This window comes from Cyrtonyx montezumae, unplaced genomic scaffold (genome assembly GCF_038088225.1).
Source record: "Cyrtonyx montezumae isolate F1298 unplaced genomic scaffold, pur_monq_1.0 scaffold_10, whole genome shotgun sequence".
NCBI lineage: Eukaryota > Metazoa > Chordata > Aves > Galliformes > Odontophoridae > Cyrtonyx > Cyrtonyx montezumae.
Window position 1 is genome coordinate 45,331,227 of NW_027071826.1, and position 12,010 is coordinate 45,343,236.

The 12,010-nt window shown below is 41.9% G+C and overlaps 1 protein-coding gene across 1 annotated transcript in view; it reads right to left on the bottom strand.

Moving 5' to 3' along the window:
• Positions 1 to 1,506: 1,506 nt before the first annotated feature.
• The window catches only part of OSBPL5 (oxysterol binding protein like 5), an 83,946-nt gene continuing 73,442 nt past the window's right edge, over positions 1,507 to 12,010 (bottom strand). Inside the window, exons 14-22 of the mRNA XM_065755221.1 lie at positions 11,235 to 11,333; positions 10,100 to 10,197; positions 8,529 to 8,618; positions 7,311 to 7,447; positions 4,801 to 4,986; positions 4,150 to 4,288; positions 2,864 to 2,999; positions 2,190 to 2,292; positions 1,507 to 1,783 (exon numbers count right to left, since the gene is read on the bottom strand). Coding sequence (XP_065611293.1) covers positions 1,648 to 1,783; positions 2,190 to 2,292; positions 2,864 to 2,999; positions 4,150 to 4,288; positions 4,801 to 4,986; positions 7,311 to 7,447; positions 8,529 to 8,618; positions 10,100 to 10,197; positions 11,235 to 11,333 — 1,124 coding nt within the window. The 3' untranslated portion in view covers positions 1,507 to 1,647. The remainder of the gene's footprint in view (positions 1,784 to 2,189; positions 2,293 to 2,863; positions 3,000 to 4,149; positions 4,289 to 4,800; positions 4,987 to 7,310; positions 7,448 to 8,528; positions 8,619 to 10,099; positions 10,198 to 11,234; positions 11,334 to 12,010) is intronic.

Consider the following 12,010-nt stretch of genomic DNA (forward strand, 5'->3'; position numbering starts at 1 on the left):
GCTTTCTAGGGCCAAGGTAGGTCTGTATCTTTATGCGTATGCGACAATCATGGTATCTGCTTTTCTTTCTATTCTGAGGAAGTCACTACAGGGCAGTTTAAAGCAGATGGGTGCTAAAATGTCTAAGATTTGTGCTCCCCTATTCCTATAGTTTTTCCTCCAGAAAGCATGACCTAGGTGTCATTTGCTGATAACGTACACAAATAATTTCTCAGACAGACACTGAAAGTTGTGTGTGATTTTATTTCAACGTATCAAGCACAAACAGGTTTCCCCTGCCTGGGGAATACGACAAGGAATGTAGTTAAAAATTTGGAAACATTTACATTGAAAGATAGCCCAGACTGGCACCACCACTAAGTATTTTAAGGCTGTATATATAGCAGTACTTACCACTTGGAACTAATTCAGGCCAGAAAAGAAAGGCTTAGTATTGTCTGCAGTCTACAGAAAATATTGCAAGTCTCTTAAAAATGGTGTAAAATAGGAAGACCATTGACAGATTCAAACAATGCAGTGGCAAAACCCTTCCTCCTTCCTGACCTTTCACAATAAAAGTGCCTACAGCCGAACACATGTACACCCATATTGCTCCCATCCTTCTCACCTATCCTGGGGCAGTGATTCCTCTCTACAATGCTTTTGTGTAATATTATAAAACAGCCATATAGCAAATAATAACAATAATAGTGAGTGACAGGTCTTACGAACAGACATGTCGGACACGATGCTCCGTGGGTCTGGTCAAGGACACCAGCCAGCTCTGGAAGTGAATCAGGAACTTTCACTGAATACTTCCCATTTCCTAAAGAGGAATGGCACTAGGAAGTTGTGCATATTTACAGTCACGGTGGAATGGAAAACAAAATATCCTGAGGTCTCGTTGTGTGTGTGTGCTGACAAAACAAATTATGACCTAATATCCCGGGGGCTGGGTTTTTTGGACCAAGTATGCTCCCTCCCATAATTAAGCCAGACATGCACTGTGAACATCAGTTCTGTGCAGCTCCCCAGCTACACTCCCTTCTTTGTAGAGCTATGAACCAGGCTGGCGTGCCTTTTCTAAAACACCGCCGTGTTTTACCATTTTGGGGGTACCAATACTGGTGAGCAATTATTAATTGCATCAGAAAATGATAAAACATAGGTTCATAGGTTCATAAGGTTGGAAAGGACCTACAAGATCATCTAGTCCAACCATCCTCCTATCACTATCCCTACCCAACTACTAAATCAAATCCCGTAGCACCTCATCTAAACGCTTCTTGAACAGCGCTAGGGATGGTGCCTCAACCACCTCCCTAGGCAGGCCATTCCAGTGCCTGACCACTCTTTCAGAGAAAAAATGTTTCCTCAGGTCTAACCTAAATCTTCCCCGGAAAACAAATAGAAAACAAATTGCACAATTAAAGCTACATTTGGCTTCAGCATTAAGGCCCATACAGATTAAGAGGTCCTTGAAGATGTACATGTAAAAGGCAGAAATGACATAATCTGCAGGAACAAAGTTCCTAGGTCCCTTTTCCACCTTGCTTCCATCTCTTCTGTGTTGGTTCTAAAGTGCTTTGGTGCCTCGCTGGACTCCTCATGTGAGTGCCCCCCCCCCTTCCTGCAGCCAACAGTTGTTATTGCTGCCAAACAATGCTTTTATTTGAAGACATAATTAATGAATAGTTGACATGTAAGAAAGATGCAAAGAAGAAACCAACAGTGAGAGTCCAGCAGAAAGCTTTCAGAAGAGACCTTCCTGTGGAAGGAATTTTTGCTCAGAGCGCTGAGGTTCCTGGAAGAGAAAGAAGTATTTTTATTCGTGTGTTGGAAGGAATGAACGCACACTCAGAGCCCCAGAGCTTCCACACAAGCAGGGATCCCAGCACTTAAGAGGCATCCTAATGGGTATGCTACTGTGTCCTACAGACTTTCCTCTCCCTCTCTTAACAGAAAGATAAGTACTTTCTTACTTTCTTTAGTTCCAGGTTTGGATATAAGCAACTAAGAGAGCCTTGCAGAGAGTTTCAAGTTAGGGTTCGTTTTGCCTTTCAGGTGTGTTAACAGGTTACCTATTGAGGCAGTTATTAGTTGCACCTGCCACTGACAAGGATCCTCCACATGCCACAGTGGAGGAGTTAAATGCTACAGATTACTTATAGCCCATTAAGGTAATTGCTTTGGTGAAAGAAAATTATTACCTGTGTATATCCTTTTGAGCTCTCTGTAGAGATAAGACGGCTGAATGTATTTCCTTTAGGTGATTCATTTCTTCCTCATACTGAGGGCACAGACTATGAAAACCTGTGGCAAGGTATTGAACATTAATGGTGGTGGTGGCAAAACAAACCAGGCTCACCTAGCAACTAGGTGACTGCAGTCAAATTGCCATAGACAGGAGGCATGCTTTCAGATGGAAACATGGAGAAAAAGGGACAGATGACAGAATCTTTCCTCCTTGATGGGGGTCCTGTGGCACTTGTCTGGAGCTCCTTCTCATTTCTCAGGAAACTTTTTACGGCAGCCTCCCCAGCTAAGAGACGGGGAATTGAGTACTTCCATCTGACCCCATCTCTGAAGCACTCAGGGTTATTTCCAGCAAAGGGGAACAAGGAGTGCAACATGCTTCCTGTGTACTAGAATTTCACTGTATTTTCCCAACATGTTTGTCCCAGGAGTTGGGGAGCCCTTGATAGCATGGACAGCATAAGGAAGGAAGAGGAGTAGATGTGCATAAGGCAAACACAAAAGCAGAATGTTCTCTGTGTTTGCCTGTGGGCCATGGATCTGCATTGTTAACCAGGCTGGGAAATGTTCAAGAGCTGGCTCAAGGAATGAGATACCAAAGGAAGAAGAACATTAAAGTTTGTCCCACTGATAATTAGATACTTGCCATCATCATCTGACAGGTCTTGTACAGACTCTGGTGTTGAACAGCTGCTCTCTGTATTCTGGCTGTGGTTGGATGGTTCATAGCTGGTTTTACGGTGTCTGCAGTCTTTGGTAGATCCCTGGATAAAACAGCAATTAAAAGAGACTCTGTCATGACCAAACTGAACACTTTAAACAGCATAACTCAAGGCGTTGGGGAATATCTGTGAGATTGCCAAGTTTGATGGCTTTTTCAGCAGCTAGTACTTGGACACCTGTCAGCTAGTTAAGGATATTACAAGCTGGTTAAGGGCATTGCAGACATGATCCACGTAGAAGCACTTCCTCTATCCATGCAAATAATTCTTGTCCTAGCTATAACTCATCCATATCAGTGGTGAATTTTGCTGAGTTGTGTACCCACAAACTAGATCCATAAGAGAAAGGACAAGAAGAACAAGCACCAAATTTCCAAGGAATGATATTTCAGGAATTCTCTGAAGGATTTAAAAACCACAGAACTTTTATGCTTGATTTCTTCAAGTAGACTGAAAGTTTCTCCCTGTCTCTTGAATGGGTAAATCAAACCCATTGTTTCCTAACACCTCCTGTTTGAGGGTCTGAAAAGCAATTATGAACCTTATGAACCTCAACTTTCCCATTGTTTCAGGGATGTTCATAAAAAACCAAAAACATATTTTCCAAGTAAGACGCAAGTTCTCCAGTGTAATATGGAGAAAATGTTTCTAGTTCAGAAGTTCAATATTTACAGAACATTTTATATTTAATAATTAACATAATGTATGAATATACATAGATTGCTCCAAAGAGGAAAGCAATAGTATCATCCTCATTTAATATCAATGCTAAACACAGGTTTCTTGTCCTGTCTAAGAGAACGTCAGTGGTAAAGACAAATGGTAAAGTCCAAAACTTAAATTGCAGGACCTCAGCTGTGCACTCCGGTACCTCAGTCATATCCTCCCTGTGGAAAGTTCTCTTCTATAAGAGCACAGAATGGTGAAGCCCAGCCGAGTCGCATGCAAAGCCCACTTTAAGACTCACTGTCAGCAACAATATGTGGAGCAAAACCACCGGAAGTAACAGGACACAGCAAACAAGAATCATACTTAGTTAACAGTTGTATAATACTGCAGGTCTAGAGTTGCAAGATGTATCTGCCCAAAACAAACCTTCCAGTCCATGCTGTGCTTACATGAAAATGCTACAGAGAAGGGCTGCTTATCTAAACAATTAAAAAAAAAATCTTTCCCCAAACTGGCCTCTTACCTTGTGCAGTGTCATTTGGTCGTTTATGCTTGTTGCTTTATGGTTTGACATCCTGCTAGATAAATGTCTCTCCACGGTCTGCAGTATCCCGTTCTTCTCAAATTGGGCAATATCATTCAAAGGATCCCAAGGTCTTAAACTTTCAATACCAAAAGAAAGAAAGTCAGAAAAGCAAGAACACCACAAGGAGTATTAAGAGCAACGCACAAATTGCACGTGCATCATGGGGGACATTCATCCCTGACAGTAACAAGAGTTTCCATAGATACTGGGTGTGAAGTAACAGTTCTCCACATACACAGTTCCCAGCAATGAATGAGTCACCAGAGGCTTCACCCTTCATGGCATGGGAGGAAAACACAGTTGTGAACTGTGTTTGCACAGTGCAGAAGAACTTTTCTAAGTGACTCCACACTTGATTGCAGCAATATATATTTCTGTCAATGGCACAGATGATTTTCCATTGCCAAACCATCAATTCCAGCTATTTCCAATTTGTATCAGAAATACACATCCAGCAGAGCTCAGAAAGAACAAATTCGGGGCACAGTCTGGGGAATGGCAGGACCGAATTATAGGTCTGTAATCTCACTTGCAGCCCTGGGAACTCAAGCAGAGGGGTCTGTGACCTCCTATCCTACCACCACTCACTCCTCGTGTTTGTAGCGCCATTCATCTGTCATGGCATCATGCTGGAAGAGCAGCGGTTTCCATTCCGTGCCATTGTCTCTCCGCTCCCGGGCAGCATTCCTCTGCTCCTCCTCCAGCATAAATTTTTCCTGTGTTGCCTTGTGCTGATCACCTTTGTTTATTGCACTAGTAACGTGCTGCCAAAGCCTACAAATAAACAAGAAAGCAAGTTAAGCTGCCTTAAAAACTGCACTTTATTTTGCCAGCTGGAAACCTAGAGTGGACACTTTTCTGATCTATTGATAGTCCAGGGAAACTGGAACAGGATTGGCTTCCAAATTAAATGAACATTATGAAAATGGTGACGAAGAATGCTGTATATAGGGATCAGGGGAATTTTCCCTTTCATAACATCACTAGAAACCTTTGCATTAATATATCTCTTTATATTTAAAATTTAGAGGCACTGGAATATGAATTCATGTACAAGGTTTGCTGCTGCACATGCCATGTTGTATTTCAGTACAGGAATAGCAGCTGGATTTGTCAGAAGCGAGGCAGAAAGGCAGGAGGCAGTTAAACAGGAGAAATGTAAAAACATGATATAGTGAAAGAGTACAGAACAGACCAAGGACTCTGAGCAGACAGTACAGAGCAAGTACTCTAAATAAAGATGTTACTCTAAATAAAGATAAGGACTCTGAGCAGACAGTACAGAGCAAGTACTCTAAGTGAAGATAAGATGTTATGAAGCAAAAAGAAACTGGACAGAAGGGAGCCCCTCCTGAAGAACTTAAATGTAGATGGCGAGGAAGATGATGAGCCTTCATCCAATGACCACCAGGAGAAGCACCCCCAGATGGACAGAGCAAGCACGAGGATGAGCAGCAGTTTGCAAAGGAGTCCTTGGAAATCCACTGAGTATGTATGGATTTGGTTTTTATATGGAATGAGTTTTTGCTGGTTGTGCAAGTTTGGTGGAGCTGTCCTCCTCGCACCTGACGCTTGCACATATGCCGAATAAACACGCCTGCTTTATAACCTAACTCTGGGTTATAGAGTTTGTTTCCACAAGTCAGAAGCTGGTTCGAGAAGGAACGGACACATGCTCAGGCTTGCAAATGAAAAGAGATATATATATAAATACTTCTGTTTAGCTGCCAGAAAATATGTGTTTTGTCATACTATGTCTCGCTGAGCCTCTATCTTGAGGGCAGGATCTACATCCTTGAAGAGAAAAATCATTACCAACTTTTCACTACAGCCAAGATGCGATAGTCCTCTCTACAGTTTCTCTAACCTTCATTTAAATACTCCAGTCTTCACTTAAGGTTGGAAATACTTCTTCCCCCAGAATAGTATATACAGTCTTCCCCCAGAACAGTACCAGATGATTTAGTGTTTACAACAGGGATCAGTGACTCAGGCTGTTCCAGCTTTACAAAACACCAGTCCTATCTTTAGAAGTTGAATGCATTACTGCATTTAACTTGGAGCTTGCTGTGAGGCTCCTAATTTAAAAGGGATACTGATTATTTCATTGTATTTCTATCATGATATGCTAATGCAACACTTCTAAAGCAAGCAGCCATTTAGATGGTCAGCAGAAAGCAGAGAGGCACTTTCTTGCCTTAGCACATCAGTGCAGTTTTCTTGTTTATGAACCCTTTCTCACAGAAACAAAGGGAGGAAATTCCAAGTGATGAAGGTAAGGGCTAGAAGAGCAAAAATAGCAATCTGAGCAAATAATGCAGTGGTATAGAGCTGGTTATCAGGAATGCAACAGTGTAAAGAAAGTCCTCACACTGAACAACTTGAGGGGGATACAAACAAAATCACTTGACAAAGGGAAACTCCTCCATCAGGAGCTGTCTGTGTCAGACAGTGAGGCCCACCAGGGTGAGCTGCATAACAGCATGTGCTTCAGAAACTTCAATTTATGTGAAAACAGATGATTTTCAGCACTGCAGGAAAGATGGTGTAATTCAGGCAGAAGATAACCTCAATCCGATTGTAATTAATGCATGCAAATGCCAACAAAATTGGGAATTTTGTTGGATCTTCAAAATTTTCCTTTCTGCCTTCTTCCCTTGGATGCACGTGCCACTGTTAATCTCCAGTCTAGCAGAGTGGGTCAGAGGGTACCTATGTAAATAAAGAAATGGAGATTTTTTTGTCCTTCCCTAAGAAACAACCCTTCTTAACGAGGCAGCTGACCTCACACTGACACATTGCCCTCTCACAGAACGTTCCATAAGCTGTAAGGGCGTCCAGGAAGAGTTATTATTTTAGCAGACAGAATGTAGCTTCCACCTTTTCTTGGTTCAGTTGTCTTGCTATTTCAGAGCTCTACTTCATAGAAATACTTCAGAGTTAATAGACTGGAGCAAAACAGGTAAATGGATGGTAATACATGCTGGCAAAGCTGAATATTGCCAGGATTGTGTTGAGGAATCAGAGCCTTCATAGTCCCTGCTTAGTTCCTCTGCTTCCAGAGGAAGTGGCAGTGAGACATTCCCTGGGCTTCTTACCTTTCTGACTCAAAGTCAGTCTGCTCCTCAAATAGCACAACATGGCGCTTCAGTCTTTGCCTTCGTATTTCACTAGTTGGGTTCCAGAACAGTTCTACATTCCCATTTTTCAACTCATTTATATGTACTTCCCCATCCTAGGAAAAAAATAAGTGAAAAGCTTAATGACATTCAGAAGCACAAGACAGAAAGCAATAATGACAAATGGAAGCAGCTTCTGCATGATGGACAGGAACAGGACTTGGTAAGAGGGCTTTATCCCTCCCTCTTTATAATTAAATCTCACTTGTCATTTCCTGGAAGTTTCTAAATTGAACGAGGTGAGGCATTCCCTGAAACTCTGGCTGAATTAATCAGAGAAAAACTAGAAAGAAACCAGGTTCCTTTTGTCACATTTGTCCCCAGAAAAGGGTACCTATAGAAGTCCCGATATCTTATCCTTTCCCTGCTTCTTCCAGGTACTTCCCATGATATATAAACAAGCCCCCAGCTTCTTTTCAAGTCTTTCTATTCCTCATAGCTGATATCTCATACAAAGATGACTGAAATACCATCTCTTCTAGAAAGAGCAGTGACAGCTGAGTTATTTTTTGTGTTAATTTTTCAGCTTAGACAGCTTTTTTTAATACAGTTGCTGAATTTCATTTGTCCCTTCACAAAATGTTTCTTGTCTTTCACCCTTATTCCTTGCCAATTTACTTGGTAACCATTAAGCAGCACTTCTCCAATCTGAGGCTGGCCAGATTATCTTGCTGTGTCTCTCCATAAACTTAAGGCTCTTTCCAGGCTTGCTCACAGACACAGCAATGCCACGGAGCCAGAGTGGGTAGTTTGCAGAGCATACAGTGAACAGCACAGTGCTGACTGCAAGCAACATGAACAGTTACAGCTGCCAAACAGCAAAAGGCCCTAAATATAGAACCACTGGCTTTAATGGAAATGCTCCTCACCAGTCCCAGCTTTGGCCCAGGGTCTGGAAGTACACGTGTTACCTCCACTGCAGGTGGATGGAACTATGGAAGCATAAATGACCTCAAGAGGTGTGGACTAGAAAGCTCAGCATGCCAGTGCTCCCTGGGGAGGGTGTGGTGAGGCAGGACACGGCCCTCCATAGGCTCTGCTCTGAGGCAGGGAGCTTGCCAAGGGCTGCCACCCCTCCCACGCAACCTGCTGCCACATGCATTTAAACTGTCAGCAACTTTGATTATCTGATGTTACCCAGTATCCATCGAGACTTGCTAACACTTCTTCTCCTGACTTAATCTTCCCAGAGATTTGATTAATGCTTGTGCTGCCACCGAAGAAGGGCTGTCAGGGGAGAAAAGAAATAAAAAATGGCATCAGTATAGTGGGAATGGGAAGGGAGACAAAGACAGTTATTCAGAGGTGGGAAAGGAAAAGTGCAACCTCCAGAAAAGCAGAATGTATTCTAACATGGATTTTGACTACCTAGCATTGCGCCCTTCTTTTGTCTTTTTGTCTGTATAATCAAAATCACTGTGTGAGCAGCAGGAAAGGACATAAGTAACATTCAGCAGTGCAAGGCCTCACCTTCACTGCAAGTAAGTCTATGTCAACTAGATATCAGGATGTATGTACACAGCCAAGTTTTTCCCATCATCCAGAATCACATCACAGTTTGCATCATTACACTTGCAGAAAAGGAGCAGCAGGAGTAACTTCTCCTGCCTGTGGGAAAGCAACAGCAGTGAGCCACTGCAGACAGCTTCATTTGTGTTAAATGTCTAGTGTGAAGAAGCAGTAGCAAATAAACAAACAAAACAAAACAACAATGAAAAGGGTATTTCCAAAGTCAAAGAAAAGATTCTCAGAACAATGCAAAATTCCCCTCACTTCCTGTCTGCCAAACACAGGAAACTGCAGTGATCCTGTGTCTGGTTCTTCCATTTCTGCCACCCACATCAGGCATTTTACCTGCTACATTCAATAATGCTTTCACATAATCTTTTATGCTCCCAGAAAGATGCAGTCTCTGCAGAACAATTACCTACCTCCCAAAATTTCCCACATTTATGTCAGCTAATGTTGCAACTATAAAGCCCTGCTCCCTGTTTGCCATGTTTCATTTTATGCACAGGCAAGAAATAGCTGGAACAGAAGAGAAACAGATGCTCCTTAGAAAGTAAGTTAGCTATCCAAGAAAAGATGTCATAACTATCTCTCCCAAATTATAACACAAGTAACTAAAGAAATATCTGAACGTGTCTCCGTTTTATCTGCATATGATGGATTGCTTTCTGGGGGACAGAACTGCTACGTGAATAATTCAGTGCAGTACAGTTCTTCAGTGTGACAGCCACTCAAAATCAGACACTCAAATTGGGCTCTTCCCTGTCATCGAGGCCAGTTCCTGCAGCCTTGTACACTTCATTTTAATGCCTGCTAGGTACGAGTACATGTGTGACAGTAACTGGAGAGCTACACTGAACTTCCACATCCTGACTCGCCTCAAAATAGTTTGCACATCTCACTGTATTTTGTAACCAAAGACAACTGTACCTTTCAAAACAGAAGCCACACTGTCACTGCCAAAAGTCTGGCCAGCAGCCAGTCAGCTGGCAGCAAACAAGTCAGGTATAACTCAGGCTTACTCAGTGCCATCAAACTGTAGTAGACATGACTGACTGAGTGACGATGTCTCCTCTAAGGGTAGGACACCCCTTGGTGGATACATGCATTTATGGTACAGAAATAACGGGGTGTGTGTGGCCAAACTCACCTGCTGTACAGGGCAGAAAAATTCAAAAGGGGTTCATGATGTCTCTTACCTTAAGCTTGAATTCCAGTTCTGCCCTGTGGTTAGTTTTCTCACAGTCAATGGAAACTTTCCCTCCAAGCTCCATTGTCATGGTACCATATAAAAATCCTGAAAGGGAAAGAAGGAAAAATATGAAAAACCTCAACTAAAATGACCTGTTTTCTGAATGTATGCCTATTTACCTTTCTCTGAAAAGGTTATTTGTAGAAAAAGAAAAATCAACAACAAAAAAGCTTTGTACCCACGAGGAGTTCACAGAGAACATAATTTGAAGAATTTACTGCTCTCAGGTTGCGATACTGTCTGTAAAGATTAGCATACAGATCTACAAGGCAGAATGAAAAATATGCAGAAAGCAAAATTAGATCAAATCACAAGAGTGATTTATTACTTCGGTTTCAATGCCACCGAGGCTAGCTTCCTAAGGAGAAACCCCTGGAGGTGTTCAAGGCCAGGCTGGATGGGGCCCTGGGCAGCCTGATCAGGTAGGTGCAATGGTGCCCACAGCACAGGGTTGGAACCGCCTGGGCTTTAATTTCCCTTCCAACCTGAGCTAGTCTGTGCTTCTAAGATTCTAAATGCAAAGTTACAGCAGCGAATCAATTAGCAGCCATCCCTTGGGCTTCAGAGCACATTATGCTCAGTAGAGATAAGATAATACTGTACTCATGCACAGTGACAAGTACCAAGCCTCATGGAGAAAACTGGTGTGCTGGGAAATATCATAGGTTAATGAAGAAAGCAGAAGTGAAGTCAGGAATTTTTAATCCTTTATTTTCAAAAATTCAGAAAGCATATTAATTTCTATGTTAAAAAATATATCCTTAGAAGCTTGGAAATGCTCTTTTCACCTTCACTTTATCTGCAGTGCACACAGAGTACTTCTTAGTTTTTACATAGTGTTAAAACTAACTTAGAGCAAGTCAAATTCTGTCCTCAACTCTGTGCAAACAAAGCAAAAATACTTGTCAGGATTACCAGTCCTCTGCTGAGCACTATGACTCGTGCACAGAACCACCACTTCCTAGGGCTCCCAATTCCTGCAGTCTGAGGTGTTACAAATGGAAGAAGAACCAGAGCAATTAGTCCACACAGTACTAAGTTATCTGTTCTGTTTGCTTCCTATTTGAACAGTCTTAACTTACCTTTACAGTGAGCATATGGCATTGTTAATATGTAATCTTCCCCTCTGCTTAGAAACATAAGCCTTGCCTTCCCATCCAGCAATGCAGAAAGTGAGTTACCTGGAATTCAAAGGGACAAAATCATTTATGTAAAAAATTCTTGATATACAGGGTCATCCATCTTATCCCACACTGGGAAAATATGTATACTTAAATGTAGGACACTAATGACAGGAGTGACATGAGATGGCAGTAGTTCAGGACCTGATAAATCATTCACAGTTGAAGGCATGCAGTTGTAATGAAACTGCAAAACCTTCGTTTGCTCTGGTATTCAGCCCATGTTACAGAAAGAGCTTAGATAAAGTAAGACACTGGGGGGGTGCACTACAGAAGAAAGCAGTTCTGATGCTCTAGAACTCTTTCAGGTGTTTCTGTTCTCACAACTTCTCTAATACATAGGATCCCAAATAACAAATAACTTCACCAGAAAGACATAAATGACTGTTAACAGCTGTTTCAGCAAATACAATTGCTAGAAGATAGTACATAAAAGGTGTTTGTCTAAACAGAAAACTATTTTAAATAGCAACACTGTTTCAGAGCCTACAGTTGTACTGTCCTTCTGGAGGATAGCAAGATTAAGAGTCGAAGGCATTCTGAAGTCCTAGGCTGAGACTCTCAGAAATCTAGGAGCTAGATAAATCAAGAAGTTAACTTGTATACCAACAACTGTTGCAAAAGTCACCTGGATGATCAGAAAGCTATAAAATGTCTCACCCGTGAGCATATGAAGA